Here is a 21,956-nt window from a genome sequence, read left to right as displayed (position 1 = left end):
CACGGGCCCTCCTACTGGTCTCTTGCGGCCGAGCCGTATAGCGGGGTGGCGGTCCTTTTTAAGACCGCAGCGGTTGAATGCAGATGATTGTTCGAGTTAGAAATGGGGAGATGCTTGATCCTAGATGTCTCCATGGGGGGACAGGAGCTTCGGCTCATTAACATCTACGGTCCCCAGTCCAAGTGGGACCGCAAGTGTCTCTTCATGAAGATCAAACCTTTCTTATTTTCGAGCCGGCAGGTGGTCTTTGGAGGGGATTTCAACAACGTCACGAGACCCTGTGATAGAGGAGGTTCCGGAGACCGGCTGGCTTACGATTGCGTCGCGCTAAATAGGATAGTAAGTGAGGCACGCCTGGTGGATGTCCACATCCGGCACAACACAGGCCACGCGGGGTTCACCTTTTTTAGAGGTAGTAAGTGCAGGTCTAGGATAGACAGGTTTTATTTGAAGGAGGAGGCCGTCTCCTTACCGTTGTCGGTTGTGGAGGTGGAATTCTCCGATCACTGTTTGATTATGTTTTCTCTGAGCGTTACAGAGACCTCTCGGATGGGAAGAGGTTATTGGAAGCTGAATTCGTCACTCCTTGAGGAAGAAGCTGTAAGACGGTCCTTTGAGGAATTTCTTCAGAGCCAGGTACCGCTGCTGGGCCTAAGTAACACTAAGTCTGAGTGGTGGGAGATGTTCAAACATCGGGTGGCGAGATTCTTCCGGCAACTCTCGAACCTCAGAAGCCTGAACAGGGATCGCCTGTATCAGAGCCTGAGGAGGAAACTCGAGCATCTTGTCTCGACTGGGGGTAGCCGCGAGGCGATCTCCAGTGTGAAATCCTTGCTAAAGAGGTGTCAGTACGATAGGCACGCATCTTTGGTTTTTGAGAGGGACTACGGGAAGTACTACTCACCCGACCCTTACAGAAGCTGCAAGATGTCAGTGAATAGGAAGATAGTGACAGGGCTGATGGACAGTACGGGATCCCTGAGAAGGTCCAGATCAGGGATCTTGGAGGTCGTCAGTTCATACTACTCGCACCTCTTGGGAAGGAAGGAACTGGATCGTGACAGGATGTCGACTTTCCTGGCTGAAGCTGTTCCAGAGCCAGGGGCTGACCTCTCGCTGGGCGTTTTGACAGAAGCGATCAAGGAAGAGGAAGTGAGACTGGCGATCGATGGGCTCCGGCCCAAAAAATCGCCAGGTCCGGATGGCTTAACATCCGAGTTCTTTAAGACCTTTAGGGACTCCTTGGTCCCCCTCTTGACTCAGGTGTTTAATGAGTGTCTCTCCTCGGGCACTCTGCCGAGATCATTAAGGAGGTCGGCTTTGATCATTTTGTCAAAGGGTAAGGATCCGTCACGCATTGAGAGTTGGCGTCCCATATCACTTCTCAATGTGGACAGGAAGGTTTTGGCTAAGATACTCTTCAACAGGCTGGTGAAGTTTGCGCCACGGCTCCTTTCCGAGGCCCAGCACTGTTGCGTTCCTGGCCGTAGCACTTTCAGTGCTGTTCTGGGTGTCCGAGAGGCCGTGGAGCGGGGCAGGGCAGGCCTTTGGAAGGGGTTCTTGCTGACCCTGGATCAGGCAAAAGCCTTTGATCGGGTCAACCACGAGTACCTCTGGTCCACTCTTTTGAGGTATGGTCTGCCTGGAGGGTTTATGGACTGGCTTAAGACCTTATATGCAGGGGCTGAGACTTTCCCTCTGGTAAACGGGTGGATTGGACAACCTTTCGGGGTGGGATCTGGTGTCCGCCAGGGCTGCCCTCTTAGCCCTTTGCTTTACGCGTTTGCGATCGATCCCTTCCTCAGAAGGGTTGATTGTGGACCGTTGGCGGGGGTGCCCTGGTGAAGGTGCGTTCTCTGGAGTGCGAAAGACTGGGTGCCCGGAGGGCGGCCCATCTCTGGAGGGGTTTCTCCTTCAGGGTGCCTTAGTCCGTTAGCGCTCCTATATCCTGGTGGTGGGCTGATGTCTTTACACCCTAGATTTTTGTTTTGTATTTCTGTTCCCTGAATAGAAGGTTTGCAGGCATCGAACTTGAGCCTCGGATGGTGAGAATGTAGGTTGTGTTCTGTGATGTTGGTTTATGTATATATTGTATATAGTGTGTATAATAGAGGGTCTTAGTTAGGTTGGGTGGGGGGATTGGGGGGTTCAACGGCGGTGATAAGAGACTGATCTGGCCTGGCCCAGGCCCCGCCTGGGGAAAAACTTTGGGGCCTGATCCTAGCTCGGATGATTCCTGAACTTTGTGGCCAGAGCTGGATCAGGGGTGGCGGAATAGTTAGAGTAGGTGTGTGTATATATATATTTAAAAAAAAAAAATGTTAAAAATAAATTAAAAAAACAAAACAAAAAAAAATGTTATGTTGTACACTGTGTTGTTTAGTTTGTTGTAGGGTGAATGTGGTGGTGTAAGGGGGGCTGTAAGGTAAGGCAGTGGGACCAGCAGGGTTTTGTTGTGTTTGCGGTGTTGTATAGTGTTTGGTTTAGTGTAATGTGTTTATAGTGTATATATTGTATATAATATTGTATATAGGACGGTGTGAATGTAGTTGGGGTTGTGTATAGTAGTATGAATGAAGCTGGGCCGGGGGTCTTACATGATTTTATACTATTTATTATTTATAATTTTTCTCTTACCCCATGACGGCACTAACGAGAGAGAGGGATCCGCCCTCAGGGACAGGAAACCCACAGGTTAAAAGGGCGGGACCTCTCCTCCACCTCAGTTCGGTTTCCTGTCCCCGACGGGGACCCACAGCTTACCATCCAGGAGTCCAGGGACCATCGGGCCGAGTTCAGGCAGCGGGGGGCCCTGCCACGGTCACGGGTGGATTCCTCCCTGAAGGCGCATTCCGGGGTCGGCGGGCCTCGTGGATATGCGCGGAGGGGAGGCAGTGACGAGGACCAAGCCTGCCTCTTCTCTTTTCAATGGAGGTGGTCGGTAATAGGTAGCGGCGGCTACCTGGAGGTTTCCTCCACCGGTCCATGAGGCGCACAGGGGGTGGTGACGCCGGTCACCGACAAGCGGCAGGACGCAGGGTGCAGCAGCGGCTGCAGAAGCTCCGTCCCTCCTGTGAGCCGGCAAGTAGTGAGCGCGCGCGCGAGGTCCGGCGACTTACTGCGCAGGCGCGGGGGTCACTTCCGGGGCGGCGCAGGGCACCTCTGGGTAAACCGGAAGTTGCCTGGCGCCGCTCCATCGGTATATATCCGGAAGGAAAGGGGCATACCGCTGCTCAGAGATTACCACTATGAGTGGAATAGAGCAGTCGGTGGAAGAAATTTCACAGGCCCCTGTGACAAAGAACCCGAAGGAGCGCCATTCTTCAAGAAAACCCACGCAGCGCAGCAGCTCAGGATCCCAGCGTAGCAGAGGCTCTGGTGGATCCAGGAGGGAGACGGTGGTTCAACTGGAGGAGGCATCCTCAAAGCCACAACCGGTATCTTCCTCACATTAGGAGGGTAAGTGACCTCCGTGAAAGTGGAAATTCTAATAGGGGTTTATTGTTTCCTAGGGAAAGAAATGCCAGGGGAAAAGTAAACATAGAGTATGCCCGCTTTGTTCAGCAGATTTGCCGGATTCATGGGTTAAAAAACTCTGTGCACCATGTATTAAGAACACCATTGATGAGGAGACACCAAGTTTCACATCTGAATTAAAAGATTTAATTAAAACCCAAGTAGCGGACGCATTAAAAAGCGTAAAAAACCGTAAAAGAAAACATAAAGAAAAATCTCCAGATTACAGCTCCAGCGAGGGAGATAGCTCGAGTGAGGATTCTGATAGCTCTACAGCTTCATCATCCTCCTCCGCATCTTCAGAAAGCGGTCGCAACTGTTTCCCAATAGATGAAACGGATGCGTTGGTAAAAATGGTTAGGGCGACAATGGGTCTGGCAGACACTCGTTCCAAAAAATCTGTACAAGATCTTATGTTTAGTGGCCTGGAACAAAAGAAGTACAGAGTGTTCCCATTAAATGAAAAAATTCAAGCCCTTATAAAAAAGGAGTGGAAAAGACCAGACAAAAAAGTACTGTTAACACCCAAAAGGAAATACCCATTTGATGACCCAGCCTGCGCCTCATGGGGAAAAGCGCCAAAATTAGACGTCGCCATCGCGAAAGCCTCTAAAAAGTTCGCTCTGCCTTTTGAAGATATGGGGACCCTCAAGGATCCTATGGATAAAAAGGCCGATGTCTTCCTAAAAGGGTCCTGGGAGGCCGCCAGCGGGGGGCTAAAACCCGGTATAGCTGCTACGTGTACAGCTAGAGCACTAATGGTCTGGCTGGATCATTTAGAGACTCAATTAAAAAATAAAACCCCGAGAGAGTCTATACTGGACTCTGTGTCAGCGATGAGAGGTGCCGCTGCGTATTTAGCAGATGCCTCAATAGACTCAGTTAGACTGACGGCAAGATCGGCTTCCTTCTCAAATGCGGCTAGGAGAGCACTATGGCTAAAGTGCTGGCCGGGGGACCTGCAAACTAAAGCTAAGTTGTGTTCCATTCCGTGTGAAGGTGAATATTTGTTCGGTCCCACCCTAGACGATGTCCTCGAAAAAGCGGTTGATAAAAAGAAAGCCTTTCCGGGATTCCTAAATCAATCTTATAGGCGGCCCTTTCGAGGAAGGAGGTTCACACAAAGACGCCCCCCAAAAAAACAAAAGGGGTGGGAAGACAGAAAATTCAAAAGAGGAGGTTTCATGTTCAACAAGCCGGATAATAAAAAACAGCCACAATGAGGGTGTGCCCCAGGTAGGAGGGAGACTGACCCACTTTCTTCCAACCTGGGAAAAAATTTCTGGAAGTGCCTGGACTCTAAACATTATAAAGACGGGCCTAAGACTAATCTTTCACACAATGCCACACAATCAGTTTGTGGTCACACCACGAAGAAAGTCAGAGATCGAGCAGCTGAGTATCCAGAGAGAAGTTCTCAGTCTTCTGGAAAAGAAAGTCTTACAGGAAGTTCCGCAACAGGAAGAGACGAGGGGGTTTTATTCTCCGCTCTTTCTTCGAACAAAGCCGGACGGAACTTTCAGAGTAATTATAAATTTGAAACAACTAAACAGATACCTGGTGATAGAAAAATTCAAAATGGAAACAATAAAATCATGTGTCAGATCCCTTATCCCGTCTTGTTTCATGACTGTTATAGACTTAAAGGATGCATACTATCATGTGCCAATCCATCCGGATTTCCGGAAATATCTCAGGGTTGCAGTAATGATACAAGGGGAACTGAAACATTACCAATACAGGGCTCTTCCGTTTGGTCTAGCCATTGCCCCGAGAGTATTCACAAAATTAATGGCGGAAGTAATGGCCCATATAAGGGAACAAAACATATTGATTGTGCCTTATCTGGACGACCTACTAGTGATGGGCAGTTCCTCTCTTCATTGCAGCCAGCAACTAGACAGAGTGATGGTAGCCCTATCGAATCTAGGATGGTTTTTGAACCTGGAAAAATCCAGGCTTATCCCATCTCAAGTACAGTTGTACTTGGGGATAGTAATAGACTCAACAAAGCAAGAGTGTCGTCTGCCGGAAGAAAAAGTATCCAACATGATACATCTAGTGAATCAGTTGAGTATCTCTCCTCTGATCACTCTAAGGAGAGCCATGTCCATACTGGGGTCAATGACATCCTGTATCCCAGCGGTACAGTGGGCTCAGAGCCACTCGAGAGATCTCCAGTGGGAAATACTAGAGGCGGTATCCCACGCAGGAGGAAATTTAGAAAAGCAATTAAAAATATCCTCTCGGACAAAAACTTCCTTAGCTTGGTGGACAGACCCGTCCAATCTCAGGAGGGGGGTTCCATGGGTATGGCCGGTCTCGATAATCCTGACCACAGACGCAAGTCCTTGGGGGTGGGGGGCCCACCTAAACAGGCAAATTGCCCAAGGTCCTTGGTCAGTAGAAGAAAAAGACCTTACTTCAAACATGAAGGAGCTTTTAGCAGTTCAGTACGCCATCAATCATTTTTTAACATCCCTCCGTTCCCACCACGTGAGAGTACTGACTGACAACAGGGTGGTAGTAGCATATTTAAACCATCAGGGAGGGACGAGGTCTCAATCCCTAATGAAAGTGACAAATTTCATCATGTCGCAAGCAGAAGCCAACTTGTCCTCCCTGACAGCCCTTCACATAAAAGGGTCAGAAAATCAAACTGCAGATTTTCTAAGCAGGACCCAATTAAAACAGGGGGAATGGGAGTTAAATACAAGAATATTCAAACGCATAGTGGATCTTTGGGGGGCCCCGGATATAGATCTATTTGCAAACAATCAAAATCGGAAAACGGAGGCCTTCTGCTCGATAGATCCTCGGGGGAGTCCAGTGGCTATAGACGCGTTGTCAATTCCATGGAAATTCCATCTAGCTTATGTGTTTCCTCCGATAGCTCTAATTCCCTTAGTCTTGAAGAAAATCAGGGAGGACAGAGCCAAAGTGATATTGATAGCCCCGTTCTGGCCGAAAAGAGTATGGTTCCCATGGCTACGCCTAATGTCCATAGCGGATCCATGGGTACTCCCAGATATCCCAGACCTTCTGCATCAAGGGCCAGTGAATCACCCACAAATAAAAAGTTTACATATGACGGCCTGGCTTTTGAAAGGGAACTGTTAACAAAAAGGGGGTTTTCTTCAAATCTAATTTCTACCCTGCTGGCTAGTAGAAAACCTGTAACTACCAAAGCATACGGCAAGGTCTGGAAAAAGTTCCTATCCACATCAGCAGTTACTCTATCAGATCAGATGCCAATTCAGGAAATTCTAGAATTTCTACAAAAAGGATTAGAGAAAGGCCTGGCAACAAACACCCTGAAAGTTCAGATTGCAGCATTGGGTGCCCTTTATAATCAGGATTTGGCGGGGAATCACTGGGTAAAAAGATTTATTAGAGCATCTACTAGGTCCAGACCAGTTATACATCTCACCGCTCCTCCCTGGGATCTGAACTTAGTCCTTTCAGCACTAACTAAGGCACCGTTCGAACCTTTATCTCAGGCTTCACTAAAAATAATATCTTGGAAAACCTGTTTATTGGTGGCCCTAACCTCAGCTCGCAGGATTAGTGATCTGCAGGCCTTATCAGCCTACCCACCTCTAACACAAATATTAGATGACAGAGTAATCCTCAAAACTGACCCTTCTTACCTTCCCAAAGTGGCGTCAAAATTCCACAGATCTCAAGAGATAGCGTTACCATCTTTTTGCCCCAATCCAAAAAACAAAAAAGGGGAGGCTCTACACACACTAGATGTAAAGAGATGTCTAACACACTATCTGTCAGCCACAAGGGAGTGTAGGAAAGGGAGGGCTCTGTTTGTCTGCTTTCAGGGACCAAATAAGGGTCACAAGGCATCGAAAGCCACGTTGGCAAGGTGGGTAAGAGATGCCATCAAGATGTCATATACCTCTTCCGGAGAACAAGCTCCGGACACAATTAAGGCCCATTCAACCAGGTCGGTGGCAACCTCTTGGGCTGAACGTGATGGAGCATCAATAGATCAAATATGTAGAGCAGCCACTTGGTCTTCCCCCTCTACATTCTTCAAGCACTATCAGCTTAATCTATCTTCTCCCTCAGACTTAACTTTTGGTAGGAGAGTTCTTGAGGCAGTGGTCCCACCCTAAAATTTTCATTCTTTGAAATTCTCTCGTTAGTGCCGTCATGGGGTAAGAGAATATCGTAGTTACTTACCGATAACGGTATTTCTCTGATCCCATGACGGCACCTGTATATTCCCTCCCTTCACGTATGGGTGTCCACACTACTTATAAATTAAGTCACGAGGTGTGCATAAAAAAAAAAAAAAAAAATATATATATATATATATATATATATATATATATATATATAGAGGAGCTTATATAAGTTATACAGTTATATTTTGTTGTGTAAAAATAACCAATTAAGTTACAGCAGAAATTCCCTGCAAGGCTCTGTAAACCAACTGAGGTGGAGGAGAGGTCCCGCCCTTTTAACCTGTGGGTTTCCTGTCCCTGAGGGCGGATCCCTCTCTCGTTAGTGCCGTCATGGGATCAGAGAAATACCGTTATCGGTAAGTAACTACGATATTTACAGGTATTCACGTAAGTTATGAGTATTTTGTTTGTTGTCTTTTAGTTTTGTTTTTGTTTTTATGTTATTGGAATTTTTCTTTCACGTCCCTGATTTGTAGGTCATGAACTTTCTCCATTTTTGTTCTATTTCCGGTTTATTACTTTGTGGCTTTTGTCGTTTGTTGTCGTCTGATTGGAGCTTTGTTCTTATGTTCTGTTCTGTTGTGTTTTATTTTGTAATGTATCACAGTTATTGCCATGTAAAGTATTTCATTTTATTTAATAAAAGACCTGGAGTAAAATATACCAAGCACGTGATGTGGATTGACAAGTGGAGTCTATAGAGTGCAACATTTGGCCTAATCTCTGCCAGCTGCCCCCAAATATGCCCGTTATGTCCATATAATACTGCCAAATACTACAGTATATACTACTTATATAATATTACTGTACTGAGTACAATGTATTCTCATATAGAATATGCATATACACTGCCATATACTACCTACATAATACTACCATTCGGGAGCCCATATTGTGCCATACAGTATGGATACGGTATATTGCTGTAAAATACCGAATTACAATACTATGTAGTTTCCATAAAATAGTGCCGTATAGTATACATATGGCAAGTACTGGACATATAGAGTCCATACATTACTGCCATATAGTACGAACATATTACCGTACCGTGAACACATATAGTGCCATACGGTATGTAGCTATCACCGTTACTAATGAGGTCCCCATACAGTGCTGCCATATAGTGCTGACATAGTATTTCCATAGGGTGAGCCTATAATAGTGTCATACAGCGAGTATATAAAATACTGCAGTGCCATATAGTGTGCCGTCATTACCACTATATACCGTTAGGTTTTGTTGTTCTTTCTCCAGCTCTCCATTTTCATTATCTCTGCTTGCTGTCACTTGCTTGTTTACAGACCTCACAGCAGAGGATTTGCTACTATTGCATCCAGCCTACACCATGGTCTGTGAGCCAATCAAATCAGCAGCAGAACTCTCTCTCCTGATAGTTTATTACAAAGTATCAGTTCGGGGTCCTGGCTGTTTAGGACACAGGATTGTCCTGACTGGATACACTGTAACAAAGCTTCAGCTGTGAGAAATATAAGACTAGAATTATTAGAAATCAGACTCATTTTTGGCATTTTCCCATGGATGGGGGCTGTAATGGAGAATCATCAGCTCTTGTAATTGATGTGTTTGGCAGCAAGCAGAGATCTATCACAAGGCTCTGCTGTGATGGTGGCTTCCTCCTCAGATCCAGTTTTGCTCTGCAGCCGCTTCCCCTCCATTGCTCCCCGCAGAGCCACTAATTACAGATTACAAAATGACTTGGAACTAAAATAGGAGCCGGAAAGGGACGATTTAAAGGGGCAGCGCAGGGTGCGGGGGGTGTCAGGTTATCTGCGGGGACACAAAGCTCAGGGAATCCCCGGTTGATCGCTCCGTATAACGCGGCTGTCATGGTTCTGATATGCGGCGTCTCTGGTCTCCCGGGGACGAGACACATGTGCGGCTCAAGTGGCAATTATATCAAATCCGAGGATTGTAACCAATCCCCAGACTGAGGGCGAAGGGCGAGGACCAAGGCAGCGTGACACAGGGTGGCCCCAAAATACGAGGACTGTTACCAATCCCCAGAATGAGGGCGAAAGGCGAGGACCGACGCAGCGTGACACAGGGTGGTCCCAAAATCCGAGGATTGTAACCAATCCCCAGAATGAGGGCGAAGGGCGAGGACCAAGGCAGCGTGACACAGGATGGCCCCAAAATCCGAGGATTGTAACCAAACCCCAGAATGAGGGCGAGGAGCGAGGCAGCGTGACACAGGATGGCCCCAAAATCCAAGGACTGTTACCAATCCCCAGAATGAGGGCGAAAGGCGAGGACCGACGCAGCGTGATACAGGGTGGCCCCAAAATCCGAGGATTGTAACCAATCCCCAGACTGAGGGCGAAGGGCGAGGACCAAGGCAGCGTGACACAGGATGGCCCCAAAATCCGAGGATTGTAACCAAACCCCAGAATGAGGGCGAGGAGCGAGGCAGCGTGACACAGGATGGCCCCAAAATCCAAGGACTGTTACCAATCCCCAGAATGAGGGCGAAAGGCGAGGACCGACGCAGCGTGATACAGGGTGGCCCCAAAATCCGAGGATTGTAACCAATCCCCAGACTGAGGGCGAAGGGCGAGGACCAAGGCAGCGTGACACAGGATGGCCCCAAAATCCGAGGACTGTTACCAATCCCCAGAATGAGGGCGAAAGGCGAGGACCGACGCAGCGTGACACAGGGTGGCCCCAAAATCCGAGGATTGTAACCAAACCCCAGAATGAGGGCGAGGAGCGAGGCAGCGTGACACAGGATGGCCCCAAAATCCAAGGACTGTTACCAATCCCCAGAATGAGGGCGAAAGGCGAGGACCGAGGCAGCGTGATACAGGGTGGCCCCAAAATCCGAGGATTGTAACCAATCCCCAGAATGAGGGCGAGGACCGAGGCAGCGTGACACACGGTGGCCCCAAAATCCGAGGATTGTAACCAATCCCCAGAATGAGGGGGAAAGGCGAGGACCGAGGCAGCGTGACACAGGGTGGTCCCAAAATCCGAGGATTGTAACCAATCCCCAGAATGAGGGGGAAAGGCGAGGACCGAGGCAGCGTGACACAGGGTGGCCCCAAAATCCGAGGACTGTTACCAATCCCCAGAATGAGGGGGAAAGGCGAGGACCGAGGCAGCGTGACACAGGGTGGTCCCAAAATCCGAGGATTGTAACCAATCCCCAGAATGAGGGGGAAAGGCGAGGACTGAGGCAGCGTGACACAGGGTGGCCCCAAAATCCGAGGACTGTTACCAATCCCCAGAATGAGGGCGAAAGGCGAGGACCGAGGCAGCGTGATACAGGGTGGCCCCAAAATCCGAGGATTGTAACCAATCCCCAGAATGAGGGCGAGGACCGAGGCAGCGTGACACACGGTGGCCCCAAAATCCGAGGATTGTAACCAATCCCCAGAATGAGGGGGAAAGGCGAGGACCGAGGCAGCGTGACACACGGTGGCCCCAAAATCCGAGGATTGTAACCAATCCCCAGAATGAGGGCGAAAGGCGAGGACCGAGGCAGCGTGACACAGGGTGGCCCCAAAATCCAAGGATTGTAACCAATCCCCAGAATGAGGGGGAAAGGCGAGGACCGAGGCAGCGTGACACAGGATGGCCCCAAAATCCGAGGATTGTAACCAATCCCCAGAATGAGGGGGAAAGGCGAGGACCGAGGCAGCGTGACACAGGGTGGCCCCAAAATCCGAGGATTGTAACCAATCCCCAGAATGAGGGCGAGGACCGAGGCAGCGTGACACAGGGTGGCCCCAAAATCCGAGGATTGTAACCAATCCCCAGAATGAGGGGGAAAGGCGAGGACCGAGGCAGCGTGACACAGGGTGGCCCCAAAATCCAAGGATTGTAACCAATCCCCAGAATGAGGGGGAAAGGCGAGGACCGAGGCAGCGTGACACACGGTGGCCCCAAAATCCGAGGATTGTAACCAATCCCCAGAATGAGGGCGAAAGGCGAGGACCGAGGCAGCGTGACACAGGGTGGCCCCAAAATCCAAGGATTGTAACCAATCCCCAGAATGAGGGGGAAAGGCGAGGACCGAGGCAGCGTGACACAGGATGGCCCCAAAATCCGAGGATTGTAACCAATCCCCAGAATGAGGGGGAAAGGCGAGGACCGAGGCAGCGTGACACAGGGTGGCCCCAAAATCCGAGGATTGTAACCAATCCCCAGAATGAGGGCGAGGACCGAGGCAGCGTGACACAGGGTGGCCCCAAAATCCGAGGATTGTAACCAATCCCCAGAATGAGGGGGAAAGGCGAGGACCGAGGCAGCGTGACACAGGGTGGCCCCAAAATCCAAGGATTGTAACCAATCCCCAGAATGAGGGGGAAAGGCGAGGACCGAGGCAGCGTGACACAGGATGGCCCCAAAATCCGAGGATTGTAACCAATCCCCAGAATGAGGGGGAAAGGCGAGGACCGAGGCAGCGTGACACAGGGTGGCCCCAAAATCCGAGGATTGTAACCAATCCCCAGAATGAGGGCGAGGACCGAGGCAGCGTGACACACGGTGGCCCCAAAATCCGAGGATTGTAACCAATCCCCAGAATGAGGGCGAGGACCGAGGCAGCGTGACACAGGGTGGCCCCAAAATCCGAGGATTGTAACCAATCCCCAGAATGAGGGGGAAAGGCGAGGACCGAGGCAGTGTGACACAGGGTGGCCCCAAAATCCGAGGATTGTAACCAATCCCCAGAATGAGGGCGAAAGGCGAGGACCGAGGCAGCGTGACACAGGGTGGCCCCAAAATCCGAGGACTGTTACCAATCCCCAGAATGAGGGCGAAAGGCGAGGACCGAGGCAGCGTGATACAGGGTGGCCCCAAAATCCGAGGATTGTAACCAATCCCCAGAATGAGGGCGAGGACCGAGGCAGCGTGACACACGGTGGCCCCAAAATCCGAGGATTGTAACCAATCCCCAGAATGAGGGGGAAAGGCGAGGACCGAGGCAGCGTGACACAGGATGGCCCCAAAATCCGAGGATTGTAACCAATCCCCAGAATGAGGGGGAAAGGCGAGGACCGAGGCAGCGTGACACAGGGTGGCCCCAAAATCCGAGGATTGTAACCAATCCCCAGAATGAGGGCGAGGACCGAGGCAGCGTGACACACGGTGGCCCCAAAATCCGAGGATTGTAACCAAACCCCAGAATGAGGGCGAGGACCGAGGCAGTGTGACACAGGGTGGCCCCAAAATCCGAGGATTGTAACCAATCCCCAGAATGAGGGCGAAAGGCGAGGACCGAGGCAGCGTGACACAGGGTGGCCCCAAAATCCGAGGACTGTTACCAATCCCCAGAATGAGGGCGAAAGGCGAGGACCGAGGCAGCGTGATACAGGGTGGCCCCAAAATCCGAGGATTGTAACCAATCCCCAGAATGAGGGCGAGGACCGAGGCAGCGTGACACACGGTGGCCCCAAAATCCGAGGATTGTAACCAATCCCCAGAATGAGGGGGAAAGGCGAGGACCGAGGCAGCGTGACACACGGTGGCCCCAAAATCCGAGGATTGTAACCAATCCCCAGAATGAGGGCGAAAGGCGAGGACCGAGGCAGCGTGACACAGGGTGGCCCCAAAATCCAAGGATTGTAACCAATCCCCAGAATGAGGGGGAAAGGCGAGGACCGAGGCAGCGTGACACAGGATGGCCCCAAAATCCGAGGATTGTAACCAATCCCCAGAATGAGGGGGAAAGGCGAGGACCGAGGCAGCGTGACACAGGGTGGCCCCAAAATCCGAGGATTGTAACCAATCCCCAGAATGAGGGCGAGGACCGAGGCAGCGTGACACACGGTGGCCCCAAAATCCGAGGATTGTAACCAAACCCCAGAATGAGGGCGAGGACCGAGGCAGTGTGACACAGGGTGGCCCCAAAATCCGAGGATTGTAACCAATCCCCAGAATGAGGGCGAAAGGCGAGGACCGAGGCAGCGTGACACAGGGTGGCCCCAAAATCCGAGGATTGTAACCAATCCCCAGAATGAGGGTGAAAGGCGAGGACCGAGGCAGCGTGACACAGGGTGGCCCCAAAATCCGAGGATTGTAACCATTCCCCAGAATGAGGGCGAAAGGCGAGGACTGAGGCAGCGTGACACAGGGTGGCCCCAAAATCCAAGGATTGTAACCAATCCCCAGAATGAGGGGGAAAGGCGAGGACCGAGGCAGCGTGACACAGGGTGGCCCCAAAGAACTGTGTGATGTCCCCCGATAGTGTTAGGGGTATCTCCATTGACCAGGTCATGTTGGGGGTTCTAGTGTATAGAGTATAGCAGACTTGTATTAGGACATGTTCGGTGGATGGGTTATGTTGGGGGTTGTAGTGTTCTATGTATAGAGTATAGCAGACTTGTATTAGGACATGTTCGGTGGATGGGTTATGTTGGGGGTTGTAGTGTTCTATGTATAGAATATAGCAGACTTGTATTAGGACATGTTCGGTGGATGGGTTATGTTGGGGGTTGTAGTGTTCTATGTATAGAGTATAGCAGACTTGTATTAGGACATGTTCGGTGGATGGGTTATGTTGGGGGTTGTAGTGTTCTATGTATAGAGTATAGCAGACTTGTATTAGGACATGTTCAGCAGATGGATTATGTTGGGGGTTGTAGTGTTCTATGTATAGAGTATAGCAGACTTGTATTAGGACATGTTCAGCAGATGGATTATGTTGGGGGTTGTAGTGTTCTATGTATAGAATATAGCAGACTTGTATTAGGACATGTTCGGTGGATGGGTTATGTTGGGAGTTGTAGTGTTCTATGTATAGAGTATAGCAGACTTGTATTAGGACATGTTCAGTGGTCGGGTCACGTTGGGGGTTGTAGTGTTCTATGTATAGAATATAGCAGACTTGTATTAGGACATGTTCGGTGGATGGATTATGTTGGGGGTTGTAGTGTTCTATGTATAGAGTATAGCAGACTTGTATTAGGACATGTTCGGTGGATGGGTTATGTTGGGAGTTGTAGTGTTCTATGTATAGAGTATAGCAGACTTGTATTAGGACATGTTCGGTGGATGGATTATGTTGGGGGTTGTAGTGTTCTATGTATAGAGTATAGCAGACTTGTATTAGGACATGTTCGGTGGATGGGTTATGTTGGGGGTTGTAGTGTTCTATGTGTAGAGTATAGGAGACTTGTATTAGGACATGTTCGGTGGATGGGTTATGTTGGGAGTTGTAGTGTTCTATGTATAGAGTATAGCAGACTTCTATTAGGACATGTTCGGTGGATGGATTATGTTGGGGGTTGTAGTGTTCTATGTATAGAATATAGCAGACTTGTATTAGGACATGTTCGGTGGATGGATTATGTTGGGGGTTGTAGTGTTCTATGTATAGAGTATAGCAGACTTGTATTAGGACATGTTCAGCAGATGGGTTATGTTGGGGGTTGTAGTGTTCTATGTATAGAGTATAGCAGACTTCTATTAGGACATGTTCGGTGGATGGGTTATGTTGGGAGTTGTAGTGTTCTATGTATAGAGTATAGCAGACTTCTATTAGGACATGTTCGGTGGATGGGTTATGTTGGGGGTTGTAGTGTTCTATGTATAGAGTATAGCAGACTTGTATTAGGACATGTTCGGTGGATGGGTTATGTTGGGGGTTGTAGTGTTCTATGTATAGAGTATAGCAGACTTGTATTAGGACATGTTCGGTGGATGGGTTATGTTGGGGGTTGTAGTGTTCTATGTATAGAGTATAGCAGACTTGTATTAGGACATGTTCGGTGGATGGGTTATGTTGGGGGTTGTAGTGTTCTATGTATAGAGTATAGCAGACTTCTATTAGGACATGTTCGGTGGATGGGTTATGTTGGGAGTTGTAGTGTTCTATGTATAGAGTATAGCAGACTTCTATTAGGACATGTTCGGTGGATGGGTTATGTTGGGGGTTGTAGTGTTCTATGTATAGAGTATAGCAGACTTGTATTAGGACATGTTTGGTGGATGGGTTATGTTGGGGGTTGTAGTGTTCTATGTATAGAATATAGCAGACTTGTATTAGGACATGTTCGGTGGATGGGTTATGTTGGGGGTTGTAGTGTTCTATGTATAGAGTATAGCAGACTTGTATTAGGACATGTTCGGTGGATGGGTTATGTTGGGGGTTGTAGTGTTCTATGTATAGAGTATAGCAGACTTGTATTAGGACATGTTCGGTGGATGGGTTATGTTGGGGGTTGTAGTGTTCTATGTATAGAGTATAGCAGACTTGTATTAGGACATGTTCAGTGGTCGGGTCACGTTGGGGGTTGTAGTGCACAGAGCATAATAGAATTGGATTAGGCCTTGTTGTTTGGTTATAAATGTCTTTGGACTACAGGATCCTGATCTGCCCATCATAAGGCCGGTCACACGTCCGACATTCACGGTCCTAAAGACATATATGAGGCTGTGGCGTTCGGGTCGGGGGACCCACAGCCGTCCGTACTTGGACCATAAACGTTGGACATATGAATCCGTCCTTAGAACACGCTGATATTGTAACATGGGGGTCTCGGCTGGACACATATCTTCTGTAACAGAGGCGATTGGGGGCCGATAGCTATGAGGACGCAGTATGGAGTAGGTGGGGGAGGCCCTGAGGAAATTCTAGGGCAGCTGTCCAAGGTCCTGACAAGAAGCCAAAGCAAGGACCAGATGTGGAGCCGCAGGCGCCCCACCATGATGAACAGAATGATTGTAACTACGGCTGATACATTGTAGACGCTCCGAGACAGCTACAAGGGATTGACGGAAATTATGGGAACTATAAGCCCAAAATACAGTTGACCGTAAGATATGGGAAAGTTTCAGGGACTAAAACACCTAATGTCTTCACTGTGGGGGAAGATATTTTCCCGTGCACAGCACACTTCCTGTCTGTCCCATTAGAATACTAGTCCTTTTGCAGATGCATGAAATCCCTGTTCTTGTGGTTCTAGGAGCACCAACATTGCTCCTGGAAGCAGTATTGGGGTTATGGAAACAGTCAGCAGTGTCCAATGCTTGGAAACTCCTGTTGTATGTGGAAACAGTCAGCAGTGTTCACCGTCACATCAGAGCTTGGAAGGTCATGTTATATATGGAGACGGCAGTGTTTGTCTCATATAACGAAACTTGGAAGGTCATGTTATAATGGAGACGGCAGTGTTTGTCTCATATAACAAAGCTTGGAAGGTCATGTTGTATGTGGAAACAGTCAGCAGTGTTCACCGTCACATCAGAGCTTGGAAGGTCATGTTATATATGGAGACGGCAGTGTTTGTCTCATATAACGAAACTTGGAAGGTTATGTTATATATGGAGACGGCAGTGTTTGTCTCATATAACAAAGCTTGGAAGGTCATGTTGTATGTGGAAACAGTCAGCAGTGTTCACCGTCACATCAGAGCTTGGAAGGTCATGTTATATATGGAGACGGCAGTGTTTGTCTCATATAACGAAACTTGGAAGGTTATGTTATATATGGAGACGGCAGTGTTTGTCTCATATAACAAAGCTTGGAAGGTCATGTTGTATGTGGAAACAGTCAGCAGTGTTCACCGTCACATCAGAGCTTGGAAGGTCATGTTATATATGGAGACGGCAGTGTTTGTCTCATATAACGAAACTTGGAAGGTCATGTTATAATGGAGACGGCAGTGTTTCTCTCATATAACAAAGCTTGGAAGGTCATGTTGTATGTGGAAACAGTCAGCAATGTCCGCTGTCGTGTGACGGCGCCACGTTCCTCGGTGCTTTGTGGTAACCTCTGTGTAGGACATTGAGGCTCCTTGTTCTGGAGGACACGTGAAGCCTCCCGTACACTGTAATTAGGTGACCTCTTTCTCAAGGCTTCATCTCCTGCCAGCCAAGTTATTAATGGTCGTCCTCGAGGGCAGCGCGTCTGACCGTCCATTTCCGTGTTTCCTTCTCCGCAGAGATCCGCAGCCAGCTGGTGGAACAGTTTAAGTGCCTGGAGCAGCAATCCGAGTCCCGGCTGTCACTTCTCCAGGACTTACAAGAGTTTTTCCGCAGAAAGGCCGAGATCGAACTGGAATATTCCCGCAGCTTGGACAAACTGGCCGAGAGGTTCTCCTCCAAGGTCCGCAACGCTCGGGAACAGCATCACTTCAAGTAAGCAGTGGGGAATGAGAGGTTAATGTCCCAGCTCGTGGTGCGGCCAGTGCCCTCTAGATAAGCAGTGGGCGCATGGTGTAGTAACCTGTCATTTTCAGATATTTTGAGGCATGAAAGTCTGCAAATAACTCATCCTTTATGTGCTGCCAGCTGGGCGGGCCGAGAGCGTGATCACATGTGGAGCGGGGTAATGTCGCCCCACCAGAGGCGCAAAATCGGGAACCAACCATGAGCCATTTTGGATGCTGGAACATGGGTGCGACTGCTACCTGTGCTCCAGTGCAGATGTATCCGTCCACAGTAATTCCTATGGGGAGAGGGGTTAGTTGTGGACCACTTCCTATACTAGGTGGTGATCAGAGGGGGTGCAATCCAAACTGGTGCCCTACACCCCCTGAGCCCCTACCAGGAAGAGCGATGGTATCGGCGGGCAATGCCGGAGAGTCGGGACTGAGGGTCTGGATGAGCGGCGAACCTCACGGTAAATGCACGCTGACAAAACACCAAGAGCCGACAAATCATCGGGATTTCACTGCAGATTTACCTCTAAGGGCCCGTGCACACCTTGCAGACTTGTCACAAAACCTGAGGGGCTTCCTGATGGCAGCAACAGTTTTTTGAGAACCTTGAAGTTTCGTGCACACGTTACTTATTTCTGACTTGCAGATTTCTATTTGCCGTGTGTTAATTCTCTCAGGGCTTCCGCTGCAGATTTCATTCATACTAATGAGAAGGAAAAAATCTGCACCAAAAATCCATGAAAAAAAAAACACACGTAAAAAACGCACCTATTTTGCGCAGCTTTTTTTGTTGCCAAGAGATATAGAACTTTCTGCATTTTTTGACTTTAAGGCCGGCGTCACACTGGCGTATTACATCGGATACGATATGCTAATGACCCTCGGCTCCTGCTCGCAGTCGTGCGTCTGTGCTCGGATTCTCTCGCACAGGGAGGATCGGAGCCGAGCTGCGGAGGAGGCGGAGAAATTAATTTCTCAATCTCTTCCATTGCTGGGGTCCGCTTATAGCGCACATCACTCGGATGATATCACAGTACTGTGCGCTGTCTCACTCGCACCCATAGGCTTATATGGGAGCGAGTGAGCCGAGAGTCGGCTGCTGGGAGCGGCCCCATAGCTTAACATTGAGTGCAATGCGATTTTTTTTTTTTTTTTTTTTTTTTTTATCGCACTGCACTCGGCCATTTAAAACACCAGTGTGCCGCCGGCCTTATGGGGAGAATCCACTAAAAGTGCACAACATAAAGTGACATGCTGCAGATGAAGAGAAAAATGAAGTGGCGTGCAGATGATATTGTGAATACCTCATCCATTTTTACTTGTTAGGCTATGTGCACACGTCAGGTTTTTTTCCTGACAAAATCCGGAGAATTCTGGCAGAAAATCGCGTTTTTTTCCGCGCGGATTTTTTGCGGTTTTTTCGCGTTTTTTGCGCGGATTTTTTGCGGATTTTCTGCTGTTTTTTTTTTTTTTTCTCCTTAAAGTCATTTTGGCTTAGAAATCCGCAAAAAATCCGCAAAAAGAATGAGCATGTCCATTTTTTTTGCGGAATGCGTTTTTTTTTTGCGGAAAAAAACGCATCCATCTGAACAAAAAATCCGGAATGCATTCTAAATGATAGGATGCATATTTTTAGCGTTTTTGATGCGGAATTATAGCGTTTTTATAGCGAAATTCCGCAAAAAAAACGCTAAAAATCCGGACGTGTGCACATACCCTTAAGCTACTTTCACACATCAGTTTTTTTGCATCAGGCACAATCTGGAGAATGTTGGAAAAACCGGATCTGGCACAGATTATGAAAAACTGATGCGACGGATCCGGCTAGCATATCTAGCTTATTGGATAAAAAAAAACTTGGAGCATGCTCAGTTTAAAAAAAAATGGAATGCGGCACCGGAATCGGTCATTTTCCGGATCCGGGACCTTCCGGCTCGCATAGGCTTCCATTCTAGTGTCTCCGGCGCTTCTGGCTTTTTCGCCGGAGACAAAAAACGATTTTATGGATGTTTTTTCCAGAAACCGGAAACGGCAGATTTGCCGGATCCGACGAAAAACGGACCAAACGCAGTGTCATCCGGCACTAATACAAGTCTATGGGGAAAAAAAACGGATCCGGCGGCAACATTCGCCGGATCTGTTTTTTTGAAATTTAGCCGGATTGAGCCTGACGGTGAAAACCTGATGTGTGGAAGTAGCCTTAGCCCTTACTGTTTTCTGCTTTGGACTTTCCATGCCCCATAGAAACCCTTCCTGAGAGCCCTTACTATATGTTCACATGCTGCAAATGTAAATCTGTAGCAAAGTGAATGACGCTTTACTAAATGTTATTGACCCGATCTGGAAAAATTCTGCAGCAGAACATAACAGAGCTGCCGATCTGAAGTCACGTCCATTTATGCTGCGGATTTTAGTATCGGCAAAGGTGAAATTTAATGCAAATTCTTGTGCAATAAATGCGGATTTTGATGAGTATTAGCAGCAGATGATCTGCAGAAGAAGACTTGTATGCATGTGTTTACCAGGGCTGTGGAGTCGGAGTCGATTTCAGTATAAAATGGACGGACTCCGACTCCAATCATATAATGAATTGGGTACAGTAGTACTATGCAGGATGTGCTGAATATTTTTTCATACAAAATTTGGGAAAGTTATGAAATGTCCCATAAATGTCTGTTCTGTTCCTGATCTGAGATCTCGGCTTGAATCTGTGCTGCACTTTCTGCACATGCTCAGTAGTGACCATGGCTAGGGAGTCAGTCAGGGAAATTGAGGAGTCGGAGTTTTGGCTTCCTGTCTCCACCACCCTGGTGTTTACACTCTGCTCGGATGCCCGCGGTCATCACCCGCTGTCCTGTCTGTGGCAGTGAGGGTCTGGGCCCCTTGGCAGCGCCTCTTTTCTCTGCAGAGTGTGATTACACTATGGGGGGCTTTCCTACAGTGCAGCTATAACTATTGTGTCAGGGGCTTGTGGTGGGGGATCTCAGGTGGGTGTCAATGAACTGGGAATGGGGGTGTAGGTATGCTGGGAGTTGTAGTTTCACAATAGCTGGAGTTTCAGGTGGCAGATCCCTGCCTTGGTGTATGGTTCAAGTTTCCTTTGTATGCTGGGGCTTGTAGTTCCCCTTAGTTTATGGCACTGCTGTGATATCCGATATCTTTCTGTCCATGTTTTATTCCAGTAGCGATTCTCATCGGTTAATTACTAGACTGAGTTTCCATTGATTTCCCGTCCAGATGAGAATTAGCGTTTGTTATCAGAGGGCGGCGATGAGTGTAAATCCTGGCTGATCTACTGATGCAGGTGGAGTATCGCACAGTGCAGCATTTATTTCCAGCAGAAATCGTAACGGCATATATTGGGAAACCTGAATAGTAATATGTGGAGCTTCCATTAAATGACCATAGGCGTGGTTACACAGCTTTCCTAGAATCCAGAAAGGTAGAGCTGGCAACTTGTGCAGTGATATGGGCAGTGACAATGTATCACTATCAGACAATGTATCATTGTGTCACTTGGCAGCTTTGTCTCCAGGGGTCTAGGGGAACTGTATTGACTGTCATTTTAGAGGTCACTTAGCTCATCCCAAAACAGAAATGGGTAAGTAATGACTAAAGGGAATATTTCACATCATGACAAATGAGAATGACTCAAGGAATTAGAGCTGAGTAGTAATTGCCTTATTTGCAGAGTTCTGCCATTTTCTTACAGATTATAGCACCACCTGGTGTTCATAGAGTATAACAATGTGCACGTCCAGCTAATGCGCTAACTGCTGGTGGTCGCACATGCTCAGTCACTACCCTCCAAGCCTGTCTCTGCATAGTGACCCTCTGATTACTGCCCGGAAGCCAATAGGAATAGCTTTGTGCCTGCTGGTCGGGGAATCCATGGCAGTATAGCTGAGAAGACTGCTTCTCTGTAAGCTCAGCTGTCAGAGGGAGGAGGAGACTGATTCTGTCCTGATCCCATTCCAGCAACGTCAAGGGGACCAAAAATTATGTAAAAGATGGCAAAGTCCAAGCCATAGGATTACACAGGACCTTGAGGGTAAGGTGGTGCCATCAGGAGGCATGCACAATGCTAGGAACACTGAATATTACATTGGTA

At 48.4% G+C, this 21,956-nt stretch overlaps 1 protein-coding gene across 2 annotated transcripts in view; it reads left to right on the top strand.

Moving 5' to 3' along the window:
• Positions 1-21,956, top strand: part of SRGAP3 (SLIT-ROBO Rho GTPase activating protein 3) — a 105,741-nt gene that overhangs the window by 43,518 nt on the left and 40,267 nt on the right. For both annotated transcript variants that reach the window (XM_069736209.1, XM_069736208.1), the window contains exon 2: positions 17,627-17,822. In XM_069736209.1, coding sequence (XP_069592310.1) covers positions 17,627-17,822 — 196 coding nt within the window. The remainder of the gene's footprint in view (positions 1-17,626; positions 17,823-21,956) is intronic.

Source organism: Ranitomeya imitator, chromosome 8 (genome assembly GCF_032444005.1).
Source record: "Ranitomeya imitator isolate aRanImi1 chromosome 8, aRanImi1.pri, whole genome shotgun sequence".
Classification (NCBI taxonomy): Eukaryota; Metazoa; Chordata; class Amphibia; order Anura; family Dendrobatidae; genus Ranitomeya; species Ranitomeya imitator.
Note: the sequence above shows the minus strand (reverse complement) of the source record. Positions and strands in the feature narration are given on the sequence as shown.